At 42.6% G+C, this 20056-nt stretch overlaps 1 protein-coding gene across 1 annotated transcript in view; it reads right to left on the bottom strand.

Annotated features, from left to right (window-relative positions):
- Positions 1–18976, bottom strand: part of PSMD12 (proteasome 26S subunit, non-ATPase 12) — a 29375-nt gene extending 10399 nt beyond the window's left edge. Inside the window, exons 1-5 of the mRNA XM_077780442.1 lie at positions 18781–18976; positions 9409–9468; positions 9193–9321; positions 4693–4800; positions 999–1103 (exon numbers count right to left, since the gene is read on the bottom strand). Coding sequence (XP_077636568.1) covers positions 999–1103; positions 4693–4800; positions 9193–9321; positions 9409–9468; positions 18781–18888 — 510 coding nt within the window. The 5' untranslated portion in view covers positions 18889–18976. The remainder of the gene's footprint in view (positions 1–998; positions 1104–4692; positions 4801–9192; positions 9322–9408; positions 9469–18780) is intronic.
- Positions 18977–20056: the final 1080 nt, after the last annotated feature.

Raw genomic sequence — 20056 nt, 5'->3', positions numbered from 1 at the left:
GGTGTGTGTGTGTGTGTGTGTGTGTGTGTGTGTGTGTGCGCGCGCTCACGCACTCTCTGTACTTGCCACTCAACTTTGTTGTGAACCTAAAACTGCTCCAAGATATACATTCTTAATTAAAAAGAAGAAAAGAAGTTTGAAGTCCAACAGAACTAGTATGAATCAATGAATCTGACCGAACTCTACCACTTGGCAATTAATTTAGGCTTATTACTTAATCCTTTCAAGTTTCAGTTTCCTTGGCAGAATAATCTGGATAAAAATAGTATTGTGTGTGAACATTAAATAAGATAAAATGTAGAGAGAACACAAGACACGTTTTTAAAAAAGCACAAAGACAACACAGAGCACACAAAGTCCTCTCAGTGCTATACTGTCTCCCTTCCTTTGGCTAAAATGGCACATGACTAAAAAATCAGAATAAGCAACTTAACTTAATGGGGAAACCTTGATGGGCCAAAATAATAAGCAAAATTTTGAGTGTAGTTCAGGTACTTTTTTAAGTGAGTGAGTCTATGGCTTTTCTCAGATTTCTTAGCTCTTTGCTGTCTCATTTTAAGATCTCTCCTAAAAATTTGTCCTGAAACATAGCAAATTATGAGGCAGTTTTTCTTTGTTAAACCAATTTAGTCTAGAAATTGACCATCAATCAAGTATTCATTTAAAATGAAGCTAATGATTAAGCACAAATCTCTGAGGCAGCAGTGAATAGTACATGAATTACGGATTTGAATTCCAACAAGACTGAAAATGTTCAAATAATAGCACACAATCAAGACTGATTGATTCTAACTTCTCTTCAAAACTTTTTTAGCAGTTAAGTTTAGCTGGGACCATAATGACGTAATTTTCAGGTATCTGAATAATCTCACACTCCACTGCACGCACCCTTAACCTTGGTAATTTTGAAGAAGTGATCAGCTGCCAAACTCAGCTATCTACAAGAAATACTGCTGACCAAATATCATGCTTTGCACATTCTAAATACAAGTCCTTACCTGTAACTCTTGTAAAATGGAGGCTGCCTCCTTCACGTCACCATTTTGCTCTTTTATAGTCGCTAATGTTTTAGTCAGTCGAGCACGTTCAATTTCAACATAAATCTACAAACATGAGAAATTTTATTATGTAAATTTTCACAGACACATATTAAGATTTTTATTTTTTATTTTTTTTAATTTTTTAATGTTTTATTTATTTCTAGGAGAGAGAGAGAGAGACAGCGTGAGCAGGGGAGGGTCAGAGAGAGAGGGAGTCACAGACTGAAACAGGCTCCAGGCTCTGAGCTGGCAGTCAGCACAGAGCCCGATGCGGGGCTCGAACCCACGAACCGCGAGATTATGACCTAAGCGAAAGTCGGACGCTTAACCGACTAAGCCACCCAGGCGCCCCACATATTAAGATTTTTAAAAATGTTTATTTTTGAGAGTGAGCAAGTGCACGAGCAGGGGAAGGGCAGAGAGAGAGACTAAACCAGAGAATCCCAAGTGGGCTCCATGCTATCAGTGCAGAGCCTAACGCAGGACTGCAACTCATCAACCACAGGCCAAAATCAAGAGTTGGAGACTTAACCAACTGAGTCACCCAGGTGCCCCTCATTTTATTTGAGGGAGAACAAGTGAGTGAGGAAGAGGGGCAGAGGAAAGAGAGAAAGGAGCTCAAGCAGGCTCCATGCTCAGTGTGAAGCTAGATGAGGGACTCAATCCCATGATTCTGGGATCCTGACCTGAACCAAGATGAAGAATGGGACACTCAAGGGGCGCCTGGGTGGCTAAGTCAGTTGGGCATCCAACTTTGGCTCAGGTCATGATCTCACAGTCTGTGTGCTGACAGTTCAGAGCCTGGAGCCTGCTTCAGATTCTGTGTCTTCCTCGCTCTCTGCCCCTCCCCTGTTCATGTTCTCTCTCTCTCAAAAACAAACAAACATTAAAAAAGAACAACAACAAAAAGAGTGGGACACTCAACTGACTGAGCCGCTGAGGTGCCCCAAAATGTGTTAAAATTTTAAATGTAGAATTGAACTATTAATCAAACCCCGCCTCCTAGTATTTTCATCCAGTTACCGTGCCCTTTATGCTCCATGTAGTAATACAGCTGTGTGATTTTACATTTCACAATCAAATAATTTTTTAAGAAAATGTCTCTACAAGACATTATCCATATTCTATAGCTTTGCTTTGAGAACCTAAGTATGAAGTCATTGTGTTTAACACGTAAAAGAACCACAAGCTATGTTAAATAGCACAGAAAATAGAACAGTGCCTTTCAAAGAATTGAGGGCCACCTGATTGGTTCAGTCAGTAGAGTATGCAACTCTTGACCTTGGGGTCCTACGTTCAAGCTTCATGTTGGGCATAGAGCTTACTTAAAAAAAAAAAATAATGATAAAAAATGATAAGAAGACTTGATCTTAAATATTAAAGTTATGAGCATTTTTTGCCACTGTAAGTAATGTTAGATAATATAATTGTCAACAAATGAAACATGAAAAATAGAACTATAGCCTAATTGAGTCTCAGGAACTAATTTTCATGCCTGGGCTTGCTTGTCCCTTTAGCCTCTGCTCTGCAGCAACCCCTTTTTCCCACTCCACCCCCGAAAAACTTTAATCTCCAAAACTAACAAACTACTTTCACTTTCCTGAATGTTCCATGTGTTTCTTACTTTGATATTTTTGTACAGAATTTCTCCTATGTCTACACTACCATTCTCCCTATGCCCTAGCCCTGTGAATTTCTATTTTTTTAAGAAAAATAAAATTTATTTACTTATTTTGAGAGATGTAGAGAGTGTACAAGTGGGGGAAGGAAAGGGAGAAAAGAGAATTCCAAGCAGGCTCTACACAGAGCCCTGGGGGCTTCATCCCACAAACCATGGGATCATGACCTGAGCTGAAATCAAGAGTTGGTCACTCAACTGACTCAGTCACCCAGGTACCCCAAGTTTCTATTCTTTTTTTAAAAAACGTTATTTAAAATATTTTTTTTAAGTTATTTATTTTTGAGAGATAGAGACAGAGCATGAGCAGGAGAGAGACAGAAGCAGGGGGAGACACAGAATCTGGAGCTGGCTCCAGGCCCGGAGCTGTCAGCAGAGTCTGACATGGGGCTCAAACTCACAAACTGAGAGACCAGGACCTGAGCCGAAGTCCAACGCTTAACTGACTGGGACACCCTGGTGTCCAAAAACTTTATTTATTTTGAAAAAGAGAGAGAATGCAGGCGAGTCATGAGGGGCAGACAGAGGAGAGGAGAGAGAGAATCTTAAACAAGTTCCACACTGTCAATGTAGAGCCTGATGTGGGGCTCAAACTCATGAACTGTGAGATCATGACCTGAACTGAAATCAAGAGTTGGCTGCTTAACTGGCTGAGCCACCCAGGCGCCCCACATTTCTGTGCATTCTCAAAAAGGCAGCTCTGCCATCGTATCCCGCCTCTGTGCCATGGGGACAGGAGACACACTGCCACTGTCAAGACACAGCACAGTGGCCATTTTTATGACGATCTCTCTGAGGTGGTAAAGAACAGGGTCATGTTCATTCTGGATCTAGCACAATACAGGTGCTCAATTAACATTTACTGAAGTGACAGTCAAACTAAGACCCAAGAAGCTAAATATAAGCTAAATTTTTGTCCTCAAATCACAAAAATCTGTCTAGAAAAAAATATATATTACCTCAAGTTACCATGTTATACTTGCCCTTCTTAGACAAACAAGATTAGAGGGAAAAAAGGCATCAAAAAAAATACAGATAGATTCTGGTAAGACCGTGAAATTTTTAAAATTAAGTTCACATTGCAAATACTCTATTACTTTTTTTTTTTTCTCAATTTTATTTGTTTTCAGAGTGAGCGAGCACAAGCAGGGAAGGGGCAGAGAGAGTGGGAGAGACAGGATCCAAGCGGGCTCTGTACTCTCAGTACCCGACACGGGGCTTAACTCATGAACCATGAGGTGACGACCTAAGCCGAAATTGAGTCAGATGCTTAACCAACTAAGCCACCCAAGCACCCCTATTAAAGTAAACTCTGCACTCAACATGGGGCTGGAACTCACAACTCCAAGAGTCACATGCTCTACCAACTCAGCCAGCCAGGTACCTCAATACTCTCTTTTTTTTTTTTAAGTCTATTTATTTTAAGAGAGAGAGAGTTTGTGCGGGTGCGCATGAGCTGGGGAGGGGCAGAGAAAGAGAGAGAGATCTCAAGCAGGCTCCACACTCAGCACGGAGCCCGACGAAAGGCTCCATCTCAGGAACCGTGAGAGCATGACCTGAGCTGAAACCAAGAGTTGGGTGCTTAACTTACTGAGCTACCCAGGAGCCCCTCTTTTAACTTAAGAAGTAGAGTGAAACTTTAGCTATCCCAAGCATAGATTTCTCAAGCAGATCTAGGCCAGGGTGAAGAATTAACTTTATCTCTAATTGCTGCCACACGTAAATTTGGAAGAAGATCACTAATTCCTGGAAAAATCTGGATATATCAAGACTGCCACTACTGAAATATATTCATCTGTGTAAGGGAAAGTACTACAAGGAAATGTACAAAGATAATGGTTGAATCAAGGTGATGACCTATTTTGTCATCTTAAAAAATATATACATATTGGTCTAACGTCTGCACATCTAAGTGTCTCTGAATACAGATATGATAGTACTTTCCACTAGGAGTTATGCCAATGGAAAACTTACCTTTCCTTCTGTAACCATTCGCAGAGTATCAATTAATCGAAGTTTGATTGGAAGGTCTGTGATTTCCTCAACGTAAGTACAGCACTGTTGAACCATTTTTGCAACAGCCTAAAATAATAAAAACCGTTCATAAGCAAGATTCATTTCTCACACAGTCAAAAAGGAAGTATTATGCCCACGAAGAAACATCAGGGGGTGCCTGGCTAGCTCAGTTGGAAAAGCATGCAGCTCTTGATCTCTGGGTTGTGACATCGAGGAGGGTAGAGGTTACTTAAAAATAAGGGGTGCCTGTCTAGCTGAGTCAGTGGACCCTGCAAATCTTGATCTCAGGGTTGTAGGTTTGAGGCCCATGTTGGGTGTAGAGATTACTTAAAAAATAAAATCTTAGGGGCACCTGGGTGGCTCAGTTGGTTGTGTCCAACTTCAGCTCAGGTCATGACCTAGCTCATGGTTTAGGAGTTCGAACCCCACACTGGGCTCTGCCTGTGGAGAGCCTGCTTGGGATCTCCTCCCTCCCCTTCCACCCCTCCCCCATTTGTTCCCTGTAGTTCTCTCAAAACACGTAATAAACCTTAAAAAAAATGGATATACTGGTGCGCCTGGGTGGCTTAGTCGGTTAAGCATCCGACTTTCGCTTAGGTCATGATCTCGAGATTCGTGGGTTCCAGCCCCGCATCGGGCTCTGTGTTGACTGCCAGCTCAGAGCCTGGAGCCTATTTCAAAGTCTGTGTCTCCCTCTCTCTCTGACCCTCCCCTGCTCACGCTGTCTCTCTCTCTTCTAGAAATAAATAAAAAATATAAAAAAAAAATGGATATACTTTACATTGTTAAAATAGATAAATAAATAAATAAAATCTTAAAAAAATAAAAGGGAGTGTCTGGCTGGTTAAACTGGTACAGCATGCAACTTTTTTTTTTCTTAATGTTTTATTTATTTTGAGAGACAGAGTGTGAGCAGGGGAGGGGCAGAGAGAGAGGGAGACACAGAATCCGAAGCAGGCTCCAGGCTCTGAGCTTTCAGCACAGAGCCCGACTCGGGCCTTGACCCCATAAACTGTGAGATCATGACCTGAGCCGAAGTTGGACGCTTAACCGACTGAGCCACCCAGGCGCCCCTAGAGCATGCAACTCTTAATCTCAAATGTCGTTGAGATCTACCCCCATGTTTGATATAGAGGTTGCTTAAAAAAAAAAATCAAAATGTCTCTGACAGCTAAGAAGTACTGAACACCCAGAAATAACTTAAAGGTCTCAGGAAACCCTCAGATGCAAAGACTTTACTTCTCCCCAGCACAAAGAGTGAACTGATTACACAAAAGAAATATTTGACCGTGTCTATTAGAAGGCTTCCTAGCTAGTTTTTTTGGAGCCAAACAAAAAAGCACAGAAGCAGCTGTGGCAGACGAAAGGCGGGGGGAAGACCAGAGAAAAGCAGAGAGCACCAGTGGCTATGAACAGCAATGAAGCCATGGCTAGCAGCCACTGTCACTGAGGAAGAACCAGGAGCGGAGGCAGAATGGTTAGCGCCTGGGCTGGGTAGCGAGGAGAAGCCACCCCTCCCCCCCAATGAAACAGGACATTGAAAGTCACAGCATCCCCTGCGCCGGTTCCTGAGATAATGTAGGTGGGTTGGATACATTTCCTGTAGCTCTAACATTGTAGGCCAGGGGTCAGCAAAACTGCCCTGTACATTTTGGTAAATATTTACATAGTAGTTTAAACTTTGTGGGCCACAGGGTTTCTGTGGCAACTATTCAACTGCCTTTGTCACGCCAAAGCTGCCAGATGATATACAACCCATCGGTGTGGCTGTGTTCCAACACCTTTATCTACAAAGCGGGCAGGTGGGAGTTGGTTCGTGGCGGTGGTTTGCAACCTCTAACACAGGCTCTGAAAAGCATTATCAGTTATTGATATCATTGAGAATGAGAATTAGGACTCTTTGCCATCAAGAAAATATTAAATTATATTGAGTATATTTTATTTAAGATAGCAGAAAAGTATCCTGCTGTCAAATGTGTCTCAATCAAGCTGAAAAAAAAAAATGCCATTGTTTATCTTGCAAAGATTTCCTTGAAAAACAATATTCATGTAGCTCAGGTCAAACTTCTAACTAGCTGAAAAAATGGCCATTCAGAGACACAGGAGTTCCAGAAAATAAAGGTTTTATTGTCAAACACAAGTCTTTCAGTAAGTGCAAGGCTCTGGGACACTCTGTATCTCAAAACATGATCCGTCTGACACTAATTACAATAATGATTTCTACAAAGGCATACAAATGAGTAATTCTAAAAGCCGGGCAAAAACTACATTAACAGAAATCAGATGGGGTAAAAGAAAAACAAACAATAAATTCTATCAACATTCTAATGATAAGTGAACTTCCTGCTGCTCCCTGAGAAGAACAGAAGTCATTAGGTAAGTCCTGGTAGGAGTGAGGCTGACCCCCTGGGCTCAAGTGACAGACAGTGAATTAGAAACCATCAATTTTAAGCAATCCAGAAAAGGTTATTTTAAGAAAATCATTACTTTCTAAGTCTGGTAAAGCAAAGAGAAAAGCTTTAGGTAAAAAGTAATTATGCGAAAAGGAAAGAGACCTTCCAGAGCTAAGACATAATGTGTCACAGCGAAAAGGGCGGTGCCCCTGGCCACACAGGTTCAAACTCCTCTTTCTCCAGGAAGCCCCCCTGACAAATATAATCAGAACCCCTCTTCCTCCAATCAGGTCTCCTAGCACCGCTGACCATTCTGTGTCGCTTACTATGTATTGCTGGGAGTGTGTAATTAAAAAAAAAAAAAAAGCCCCTCTAGGGCACTTGTTAAAGATCTACTACTACTACTTGGGATTATATTCTGTACGGAGCTATAGGTGAGCTGGCACATTTCTTCACATTCCAAGAGTCTTACATATAAACGTCAGTTTCTCAGTCAGAAAAGGAACAGCGTTAACAGCCCCTTGCACTAGCTCTGTGATGTTAGGACTCTATCAAATCTTTATTTTAGGACACGTGCTTTGAACGGCACTAGTACTATACAAAACACACATTTCTGTTTAAGCCAGGTTGCCTCAAGATGTCTGAATAAGTAGCCCTTTCCAAAGTGTCCCACGGCAAGCAAATCTCAGAAAACCAGGGGAAGACAATGGTACCTCTATGCCAGTCTCTCTACCAACTCTATGATGGTCTCTGAAAGCACAGAACTGAGCAACAAAAGGCATAAAGGAACTGCACATTCACATACACTAGACTGCCTCAAATCTAAGTTAATTCTTTTTTTAGGTTTTCTCTATACCCAATATGGGCCTCGAACTCACGACCCTGAGGCCAAAAGTCACAAGCTCTACTGACTGAGCCAGCCAGGTATCCCTCTATGTTAATTCTGGACAACAAATTATATGTAAACTTCTCTAAAAAAAGAAGAAAAACAAATTGTTTTTGCAAAAAATGATTGAACCCACTATATCACTAAGTTCACTCTAGGAGGAAACTACTAAAACAAGGGATTTGAACAAGAACACCCTATTTTTGTTTTTTGGTTCTACTACTACCCCGTTTTACAATGTCAATACCTTTATTTGAAAGCAAGAAAAACCCAGAAGCTACTCAGGAACAGTACTTGAAAGATGAGACAAAAGTGGCAAAAGAATCTACTTGTAGAGGATCATTTAAATATCTCAAGTGGAAGTAGTGCTGGCCAGCTCAGTCAGCAGAATGTGGGGCTCTTGATGTCAGGGTCATGGGTTCAAGCCCCATGTTGGGCATAGAGTTTACTTAAAAGAAAAAAACTGCAAGCAAAAGAACCAGGGAAACAGTTAAAGAAAATCTAGCTCCCCCAAAGATTAAAAGAGAACATAAATAATCTTTAAACAAAATTAGTCAAAATGTCCAAAAACTGCCTCAAAGAAGTGAAATATTGAATGTTTAATGAAAGACATAATTAAAAAAATTTTTTTAATGTTTATTTATTTTTGAGAGACAGAGGCAGAGTGTGAGTAAGGGAGGGGCAGAGAGAGAGAGAGAGAAAGAGACAGACAGACACAGAATCTGAAGCAACTCTAGGCTCTGAGTCGTCAGCACAGAGCCCAACACGGCTCAAACCCACGGATCATGAGATCATGACCGGAGACAAAGTTGGAGGCTTGACTGAGCCCCCAAGGCGCCCCAAAAGACATGATTAAGTAACTGACAGATTATCAGCTTGATGGATTATAACACAACCACTTAAGATAATCAACATGAAGATATGGTGCAACTCGGAAACTGAACAAAGCTGTACCAACAGTCTCAGCACAATTTTGTAAAATTATGCAAATATATGAAAACTAGAAGGAAAAAAACCATAAAAGCAGCTGACATGAAAATATGGACATAATTTTTAAAAACTGTCTGGAATGCTGCAATGCTGATTTAACAGTAATTTAAAACAGATTCACAGAAAGGTTTTCTAAATGTCCTTATTTAAATGCAAATGTATTTGTTTTATGAGCAGTCACGAACTCACTTGCTTTAATTGGCTCCGTCTTTTTGACAAAAGCATAATATTTTCATTAAGTAAATCCCATTCTTTAGCCTCATAGCACATCTTCACTACTGCAACTAAGATGCGGGATGTAGACACCATGTCAGAAGCCTGTAAGAATGACAATATGTTGAAAGTTAATGGAACGTTGTTAAATAAAATCAATGCTAACTGAGGTTTTCACTATCATCTACTCACAGTGCGGGTCTGTTTCTCCAAAGAGAGAAGGGTTTCGATGACTTCTTGAAGTCTTCCTTCCTAAAACAAGAGATAGAAACGAACAATGAAAACACTACCATCAACACAAAACCAAGCAACAGTCTAAAATAAGACGTTTCTAACACAAAAAGAAAAAAATCAATTTTAGAGGAAAAGGCCCATCCCCTTTACTACTACTGTTTTGGTTTTTCCCTTTTCATCGTGGCGCCTGCTTTCCCTGCAGACTCAAGTCAGCCGTTTCCAACTTAGAGCCCAGGGCCTATTTTTAACATTTCAAAACGCCTAAGAGAAACCGAATATAGAACAATAATTTAACACCTGAGAAAAACCTCAGGTCTTTGTTTTGGATTCTAATTATCACCTCAGTGTGGTGATACCAGATTATCTTTTTCTGAATGGAGACTCTTAATTGGCAGTTGCACGTGTCTTGAAAAAAAAAAATGGGAAAAATGAATGATTTCTTTCTGAAGTCACCATAACAAATATTTTAAACCACGAAGTTCTGAGAGGCACCTGGGTGGGTCAGTCAGTTAAGCTTGATCTCAGCTCAGGTCTCATGATTTCAGTTTCCTGAGTTCAAACTCTGCACTGGGCTTTGCACTCGTAGCACAGAGCCTATTTTGGATTCTCTCTCCCTCTCCATGCCCTTCCTTCTCTCTGTCCCTGTCTCACTCTCAAAATAAATAAATAAACTTAAAACGTGAAGTTTTGAGGAAAAATAAAAAAGGATATCTGGTTGTAAAAAGAAACCTTGGTTTAATTTTCCAATGACTTTTTTTTTTTTTTTTTTTAAAGTAAGCTGTATGGCCAGAGTGGGGCTTGAACCCAGGACCCCGAGATCTAGAGTTGCATTGCAGACTCTGCCGATGGAGCCTGCCAGGCGCCCTAAATTTTTCAATGTCCTTTAAAATAAATTATAATTGTGCTTAAAGGAAATAAAGACCACCTGAGAATACCCATACATGTTATACGAATCATCATGTTTTTAAGCAGATACTGATCTAAATGGAATATACCCCTTTGTGTCAACTGATAATGATCTCCGTCTCATATACAAAAACAAAATATTCCCCCTGGGGCGCACGTTAGGAAATGGGAGTAACAAAATTCAAATGACATAAACCTAAATGATAATACACCAGGACTAAAATAAGCCATTCTATTAGAAACCACACATTTTAATAAAAACAAAACCAGCCCACAGCAAAAAAAAAAAAAAAAATTCTTAAGATACTGACATTAATAACAATGAATGAATTGAAAGTGATAAGAAGGATTTCATTTTGAAATGGTTTTTCTAACTATAAACTTTTTAAAGTTTATTTATTTTGAGAGAGAGCCTGCGCAAGAGAGCAGGGAAGGGACAGAAAGGGAGAATCCCAAGCAGGCTCCGTGCAGTCAGTGTGGGGCCCTTCACGGCGGGGGGTGGTCCAAACTGACTTGAGTTGGATGCGTAACGGATTGAGCTGCCCAGGTGCCCCAGAACTTTTTTAAAGATCTTATTTTTAGATAATCTCTACACCCAACATGAGGCTCAAACTCACAACCCTGAGATCAAGAGCCACATGCTCCACCGACTGAGCCAGCCAGGAGCCCCAGAACGTTTTTAAAAAATTTTAATGACATTCATGGACAGTACACGAGTACTACTTTTTTACTGATGAAAGAAATTAAACAGTTTTTGAATTCAGGACACAAATAATGTTTGGATTTTTCAAAATATTCTCTCCATATTTTCCAAAGTAACATTTAAACTATGAATTTTCTATGGAGTACAGATTATGTACTGCATAGTCATTGTCTGAATTTTCTTTAGCTCTGAAATATATATGGTTGCTAAAATTAAATCTGAAACATGATTACCAGCATTGTAACAATGTTTCCCACGCAACGGGGGAGGATCAGTTCTGAAAACTCTACAGATTCATGTGTACAATAAATGCTAACTAAATGTCTATCAGAGGTAAAGAACAAAGAACAAATCCATAAATTCTCCACAGTTAAAAGCTGGTAAGTCATAAAAGATCAAAGAATCTCAGAACTTAAAGACTGCTACAGATTAATCCAATCACTTCATTTTAGAGTTTTTTGAGAGACATAGAATGAGAGCAGGGAAGATGCAGAGAGGGAAAACACAGAATCCAAAGCAGGCTCCAGCTCTGAGCTGTCAGCACAGAGCCCAATGTCAGGCTCGAATCCATGAACCAGGAGATCATGACCTGAGCCAAAGTCAGACATTCAACCGGCTGAGCCACCGAGGCACCCCATAGTTTATGGTATTTTAATTCAGATGTATGGGCTTTTTAAAGTTTATTTAGAGAGAGAAAGCTATTTATGTTGAGAGAGTGCGCACAAGAGCGCAGGAGGGCAGAGGGAATCTCAAGCAGGCTCCACACTGTCAGCATGGAGCCCAATGTGGGACTTGACTCCATACAACTGTGAGATCATGACTTGAGCTCAAATCAAGAGTCAGCCACTGGGGTGCCTGGGTGGCTCAGCTGGTTAAGCGTCCGACTTTGGCTCAAGTCATGATCTCACGGTTTGTAGGTTCGAGCCCCACATCGGGCTCTGTGCTGACAGCCAGCCCAGAGCCTGGAGCCTGCTTCACACTCTGTATCTCCCTCTCTCTCTGACCCTCCCCTGCTCATGCTGTATCTCTCTTTCTCAGAAATAAATGAAACATTAAAAAAAAAAAAAAAGAGTCAGCCACTTAACTGACTGAGCCATCTAGGTGCTCCAGAAGTGTAGGTTTTAAAGAACTCCATTTTAAGGGCACCTGGGTGGCTCAGTTGGTTAAGTGGCCGACTTCGGCTCAGGTCATGTCGTCATAGTTCAGGGGTTTGAGCCCCATGTTGTGCTCTTTGCTGACAGCTGGGAGCCTGCTAAGGATTCTGTTTCTCCATCTCTCTCTCTCACAAAAGAAAAAAAAAATGTTTTTAAAGTAAAAAAAAAAAAAGGAAAAGAACTGCATTTTTCATGTGAGGAAATCACATATTGCTTTAGAACCATCGTCTGCAGGTATCAACCACACATTCGAGGTCACCTTCTCGGGAAGGCATTCTTTTTTATTTTTTTAAAAAATCTTTAATGTTTATTTTTGAGAGAAACTGCGTGCAAGCGAGGGAGAGGCCGAGAGAGAGGGAGACGCAGAATCTGAAGCAGGCTCCAGGCTCTGAGCTGCCAGGACAGATCCTGACGCGGGGCTTGACCTCACGAACCACGAGATCATGACCTGAGCCGAAGTTGGACGCTTAGCCGACTGAGCCACCCAGGCGCCCCTCTCAGGAAGGGATTCTTAAATTCTCTGAAGTCAGTAGTCATTCAGCACTTCCTTCCTGAACTCACAAGCCCACTGACTTTGTAATGATCCCAAACTCTTTTCTAGTTTCCAGTCTTTCTGATCTCACTAAAATGTAAATTCTGCAAGAGGAGGGACTGTGTCTATACCATTCACCACTGCGGCTCAATGCTCTGTACTTGGCCAAGCAACATGATGTTGCTTCTGTAGATACTATGGTACCTCTGTTTATGCCCTGTACCCCAGTCGTTAACGTGCATGGCTTGCCCCCTAAGTGGTCTGTAAGTTCCTTCAGGGCTGGACCTTGTTCGACTGTTTCTCTCACACCAACGTGTACATAATATGCACTGAATGGCTTGACACTGACCACAGCTATGAGATGATAGCTTAATGGCTCACAATTCCTGATTCCTTTTTTTTTTTACTGCTTATTTTTGAGAGAGAGAGCAAGACAGTGAGTGAGCACAAGTGGGGAAGGGTGGGGGGAGAGGAGGACAGAGCATCCAAAGTTGGCTCGGTGCCGACAGCAACAAACTAACTCATGAACCTCGAGATTATGATCTAAGCTGAAGTCAGACACTCAACCAACTGAGCCACCCAGGTACCCAACCATTCCTGATTCTTACTGTCAAGGTAAGTAGGACGTGGTAAGTCATACGGCCGGCACTTCAGTGCTGTCTGGGGGATGCTACCATAAACTTCATTAAACACAACTCCCAATTCTCTAATTATCCCACTTTTTCCTCCACATCTTCCATGGTCAATGCTATGGCTAACCACCTTCCTCCTCTCCTACCTGTTCACACAGTTCTTGAAATCCCATCCTGCCATATGCTGTCTTTCAACTCAGAGGAACGAGACGGTTTGTGACTCATTTTCCTCATTAAAATTATCTTTGTAAATGAGGCAAGTTAATAAGGAGTCTGATTCAACATCAATGCATGTTGGGTATCTCTAAGTTCTGTATGTTTGTACCTTTTACCTCCTAAATGGATCCAAGCTTTCAATGACTTGTTAAACAACCTACACGAGAAAAAGGCCAATAAAAAGTTAACCACAAGTAGCTGAAATTTTATGTCAATCCAATACTTTTACATGACCTGTTTCTTAAAAGGGTCTTTTTGTCTGAGCTGCTAATAATAAACTGTTTTACATTTCACCTCCTCCTGGAGAAGAGGCTGCAGGTAACCAAATGAAATGAAAAGACATGAAGAGGGGCACCTGGGTGGCTAAGTTGGTTAAGTGACCGACTTTGGCTCAGGTCATGATCTTGCAGTTCGTGGTTTGAGCCCCACATGGGGCTCTGTGCTGACAGCTCGGAGCCTGGAGCTGCTTTAGATTCTGTGTCTCCCTTTCTCTCTCTGCCCTTCCCCTGCTTGTACTCTGTTTCTCGAAAATAAACAAACATTAAAAAAATTTTTTTATAAAAAAAAAAGACATGAAGAAGAACCAAAGGACACATTCAATTTAAAAAGGTAAATAATCCCCCAACAACCAGGTACCAAATATAGTATAATGAAAAAGAGGGGGGGTGATTCTCTGTGTAGTAGGAACTGCTAAATACTACAGTTACAATTCAGAAAAGGCCCTCTTCAGATTAATTTTTAACTCCTTAGCTAATACAAGGGTGAAGCACGAACCATTATCAAGAACTAATATTACTTTTATTATTTCAATCAGCCTCAAATACCAATCACAGAGGCAGTACAGGAGAACATAATGGTTAAAAACACAGGCTCTGTAGCCAGACTGCGTGGGTCTAAATCGCAGGCCCACCACTCTGCTGCCTTGGGCAAGACCCTTACGCTCTCTGCCCCTTAATTTTCTCATAAGTGAAATGAGCATAATAAAATAATTCCAGCCCCATAGGGTTGGTAAGGATTAAGGCAATACTTATGAAGACATGCCTAGAATAAACTATGCACATTACTATCATTTTATATAGAAAGCATCATTACATTATCTAGAAAGCACATTCTAATAAATACTAGTAACTGGTGTTACATGTTGAATGTTAGGACACAGAAACAGAATCGTACTAGGTCACAACTATAGGAGATTCAAATGGCCGAGATTTGTCAATTTTACCACCCAGGTCTAGACTTCACAGTGCCTTCTGAAGGTGTCTGCGATCTGTGCTTTTTTCACTGGGCATATGCTTATTAGGTTTCCATACATATAATTTTATCTTCAAACGTTCACATTAAAAATAAAACTTGTCTAGGGGTGCGTGGGTGGCTTAGTTGGTTAAGCATCCAACTTCAGCTTGGGTCATGATCTCGAGTCCCGCATTGAGCTTTATGCTGACAGCTCAGAGCCTGGAGCCTGCTTCAGATTCTGTGTCTCTCTCTCAAAAATAAATAAAGTTTAAACAATTTTTTAAAATAAATAAAAAACAAAAATTCTCTTGGGGCACCCAGGTGGCTCAGTCAGTTGAGCACCTGATTCTTGGTTTCAGCTCAGGTCATGACCTTGAGGTCTGGGGAATCGAGTCCTAAGGCAGTTCTGCATTGATAATGGGGAAGTTGCTTGGGATTCTCTCTGCCTCTCTCTCTCTACCCTCCCTTACCCCACTCATTAGTGCAAGAACTCATACTCTTGCTCTCTTAAAATATTAAAAAAATTAAAAATAAATGTAAAATGCCATAAGGACAATAAGCATGGAAGCAAGTCTTTCAAAGAGGTCGTGGGATGCAGCAAACCGAACATGACCTGTTGCCAGGAACCCTGAGCTGGACTGGCTTGGCTGTAGACCTTGGATAAACCACTTAGCTGCCTGAGCCTTAGTTTTCTCACAAGTAAAAACAACAAAACTTTCTTCAGTCTTATTGATGAGCTAAAGTGAAAAAACAACAAAAAAAACCCCAAAAGAATGTATGCTAACGTGTTCCATACATTCCAGTGTAGAAATGCAATGCATTGAAGAGGTATTTTCTTATGTTTGGCTGAATGGCTAGAGAAAATATAAAAATGACCGGGGCGCCTGGGTGGCTCAGTGGGTTGAGCATCCTACTTCGGCTCAGGTCATGATCTCACAGTTCCTGAGATCGAGCCCCACTTTGGGCTGTGCTGACAGCTCAGAGCTGTGTCTCCTCTGAGTCTGCCCCTCCCTCTCACAAAAATAAATTAAAAAAGAAAATACAAAATGACCAATAGAAGGCAAAACGAAACATAAACCTTAAAAAAATTAACTAAAAAAAACCAACAAAACAATGAACTAGACAATCATCTAATCCAAAAGTTGAAAATTGTGGGTTTGCATTAAAAAACAAAACCAGAAACACTTACACCTCCCCGTCCCCAGCCCTCTACCTTCTTCCCGCACAAAACAATCCACACCTGTACCTTGTTTTGTTCCACTGGCACACTGGCTTTAAGACAAAAAAAATCCAGGAACACCTGGGTGGCTTAGTGGGTTTAGAGTCTGACTCTTGACTTTGGCTCTGGTCATGATCTCATGGTTTGTGGAACTGAACCCCTCGCAGAGCTTGCTTGGGATTCTCATTCTCTCTCTCTCTCTCTGTCCTTCCCCAGCTTGCGCACGTGTGTGCTCTCTCTCTCAAAAATAAATAAACTTAAAAAAAATCCAAACTGTTTTTATTTTACATAGTTTAACAGGCCCCAATATTCCCTATTTTAAACATTTCTGCTACCCACTTCACACCAATACCTAAAAAGGCATCTGAGTGTGCAAGACTTTTCAACTGTCATGGGGCGCCTGGGTGGCTCAGTCGGTTGAGCATCTGACTTCGGCTCAGGTCATAATCTCATGGCTTGTGGGTTCGAGCCTCACATCGGGCTCTGTGCTGGCAGCTAGCTCAGAGTCTGGAGCCTGTTTCAGAGTCTGTGTCTCCCTCTCCCTCTGAACCTCCCTGGCTCGCACGCTCTCTCTCTCAGAAATAAACATAAAAAAAAAAAAGACTTTTCAACTGTCCTGAACATACAACCATAATGTTCTCAATAAACGCCAGACACGTGATTACTACAACTGTAGCTGTGAAATATTTTTTCTCACTGGCCTATAAGCTACCTGAGGGCAAGAGCTTTGTCTAATAATCTGTATACTCCCCGATGTCTAGCATGGACTACTGACAGTAGTCAGTATCAGCAGAACTTGGTAACAGAAAGACTTTTTTCCTCCCAGGTCTCAGCTCTAGGAGAGCTGTACTTCTTTCAAGCAAATGGTTCTTCCTGATGGAAACTAGCAATCTATTAATTCCAAAGTGGTGGTTCAGGGCTGACTCTGACCTGTAGATATGTTTTGTGTGATCTATGTGGCACTGGCTCAAATAGTGTTTTAAAACAGATTTGGGTCTGGATTGTAAATATTGAGGCGATTCATATGGAACAAATCCATATTCCTGGTTTCTCCCTCAAATTATAAGAGTTGACAAGGCCTGGCTGTCATCCCCAACTGGCAAAGATTCTCCGGAGGTGAGGAGTTACTACCCACCTTCCCTGGACAGGTGCTGAGCAGCGCAGGTTTTCATTGCGCTGGGCTCACTAGGCAGGGTAGCCCCACCACTCTACTAGCTGTATGCCCTTGGCGCACGTGACTCAACTTCTCTTACGCTGCTCTCTTGTCTGTAAAACAAGAATACCTATCACAGGGGGCTAAGGTGAGGCCCGAATGTGCTAATATATGTAAGCACGGAGAAGGGTGCCTGGCACTGCAGAAAACACGTGACAAATGCCAGCTGTCCTTATCTGCCTGGCACTGTAGGGTAGTAAGGATGTTTCTCTACACAGCTGCTACAAAGTTCAGAGACAAATTTATGGCACCCCTCCATCAAGTGTACTGAAGCGAAGACATGCAGGTGTATTAACTTCATCATTGTTCCCTATCCCTGTCTTTTTAAAGCCCCATTAAATCCTTTATCAGAAAAAAAGGGAAGCAGTGAAAAGGTTTCTTTTTAAGAAATATTACCGTGAAATATCACTTGACATGCCTCCTGTCCCTGAATTAATTACACTTAAATGTACCCCTGCAGTAGGTACCTTAAGGGACAAAACCAACCCTATTAGCACAAGCATCCCAGGTGAAGAGCAATAAATATTTGTGGCTAGATTGATTAGGGAATTTAATGAGGTGCAAGTGTAATCCTTAGGAGAGCCCATGATGGGATGGGAGCTGATTCAACAACCATCCGAACCCTCCTCAGACAAATCCGGGTTTGAATCCCTGGCTCTATTATGTGTTCCACATGTAACTCCTGAGACCTGGTTTCTTTATATGTAAAATGATGCATAAAGTTACCTGACACACAGCAGGGGGTGTGGAAAATGTTCCGATCAAGTCCAACTTCTTTCCAGGGGAATAAACCACTGTTCGTGCCCTCCCCTCATTAGGCTATTCTGCCCTGCTGTGCCTGTTTGTCTTTACTGCTGCGGTTCCTCATCCCGGTTGTCTTCCTCAAGGCCCAAAACAAACGTCAACGTCTCCGTCAACGTCTCCGTAAAACCTTCCCTCATCCCTCCAGTAGGAAAGAACATCTTCCTTCTCCGCGATCCAATAAGCACCTTGCCCTGTGTAACACACACCACCAAGCCTGACTCGTCCAATTCGTTACGGATACGAACTCCTTAAGGGTAGGGGTCCCACGCTAATCACCTTCGTCCTTTCACCTTCCTACTACTTCTGGCTAAGCGCCAGGAACATCCCAAGATCCATAAACAACTTAAGGACGTACGTTGATACAAGAGGGAGAGAACTCAACTCTCTGATCTGGCCTGAATGCTAAAGCGGCCGTAACCCCCCGGGAAACTGCTAAAGTAAACGTGCAACAGTACCAAGAAAAGGCAAAGAGTACTCTGGGGCCCCAGCTCCTCCGGGAAGTGGCCATCTGTCCTGGGGAGGGTCTGGGAAGCCGTATGCACTAGCGTAGTCCGGCTGCGGGGCACACCCGGGACCTCCTGCTCATGCAGGCCCAACGCGGGCTGGGCAGGCAGTGGGGGACGCGCCCTCCACCCGGCAGGCTCCCTGAGGCCTAAGCAAGCTCCGCGCCGTGACTCAGCCCTTGGCGCCCGCGAACAGCCAGCCGGCCTCCCCTCACCTTGGCCAGCTTCTCGCACTCCGGCAGTCGCTGATCCACCGTGGCGCTGTAGTCCACCTCCATCTTGACGATGCGCCCATCGGCCCGCTCTGACCCGCCGTCCGCCATGGTCCCGGCCTGAACGTCCCTTGATGTCCCCCTGCCTCGGCCACCACTCGTCACCCACACCGGAAGCTGCCTGCGCACCCTCTCAGGCAGCGCGCCGGCAGCCCGCGTGAAGGACCCCCACGAGGCCCCCTGCGCTGGCCGCCAGTCAGGCACTGCCTCGGACAGCCCTGGGGGGCGGGGCTGGGGGCGGGGCTCGCCCTCGAGCCTGCAGCTCACGTCCGGTTTTGCCTTGATAAGCGACTTTCATCCCCCGCTCTTGGGATGAGGAAAGCTAGTGTAATAGAAGAATCATCCCATACACTCTTACGTCTCCCTGCTGTGCAAACATGATTTCTCAGAACCGTTGGCAAGTCGCTTAACTTTTCCTGGATCTCCGTTTTCTCATCTCTGCATGAGCAGGCTGAGATAAACCCTAAAGAAAAAAGTCTCATCTGGTTGAGAATCTTGGTGGTTTAATCTGTGGGATCTCTCAAAGATCAAAGAGAAGGTATGACAGCAGCTCAGTCATATAACAAGTACTTTTTGTTTGTTTTCGTGTGTACTATAATCCACTAAGTAGGTAAGAAGAATCTTTACAAAGACATTTTGTTGGCTTTTTCTGTAGGACCCTTGTGAGCATCAAACGAGATTATGTAGGCGGGGTTATGTCCATTTTTAAGGACCGTACAAGTTGGGTCCCTATTAAAAAGCTTAGGATGCTTGAAAGTGAAAATGAGGTTGTGTGGGGCACCTGGGTGGCTTAGTCGGTTAAGCGTCCGACTTTCGCTTAGGTCATGATCTCGCGGTTCGTGGGTTCGAGCCCCGCGTTGGGCTCTGTGCTGACTGCCAGCTCAGAGCCTGGAGCCTATTTCAGAGTCTGTGACTCCCTCTATCTCTGACCCTCCCCTGCTCACGCTGTCTCTCTCTCTCTCTCTCCTAGAAATAAATAAAAATATTTAAAAAAAAAAGAAAAAGAAAAAATGAGGTTGTGTGTGGTGTGGTCAAAGTGAAAACAGTAGCCTCCAAAGCAAATGGGAAATCTTGGAATGGTCTACCTGTTAGTGAATTAAATCGGCACCAACATCCCTTTCTAGATGCTGACTAGACCTCGTTTTGTTGTTTTTGTTTGTTTTTACTGTTCTGTAATTAAAATCGTGGTTAATATAACCTATCTGCACACATAATTAAC

The sequence above is a fragment of the Crocuta crocuta genome, unplaced genomic scaffold, assembly GCF_008692635.1.
Source record: "Crocuta crocuta isolate KB4526 unplaced genomic scaffold, BGI_CrCroc_1.0 scaffold288, whole genome shotgun sequence".
Taxonomy (NCBI): Eukaryota; Metazoa; Chordata; class Mammalia; order Carnivora; family Hyaenidae; genus Crocuta; species Crocuta crocuta.
The sequence above is the reverse complement of the archived record's forward strand: the minus strand, read 5'-3'. Positions and strand labels throughout refer to the sequence as shown.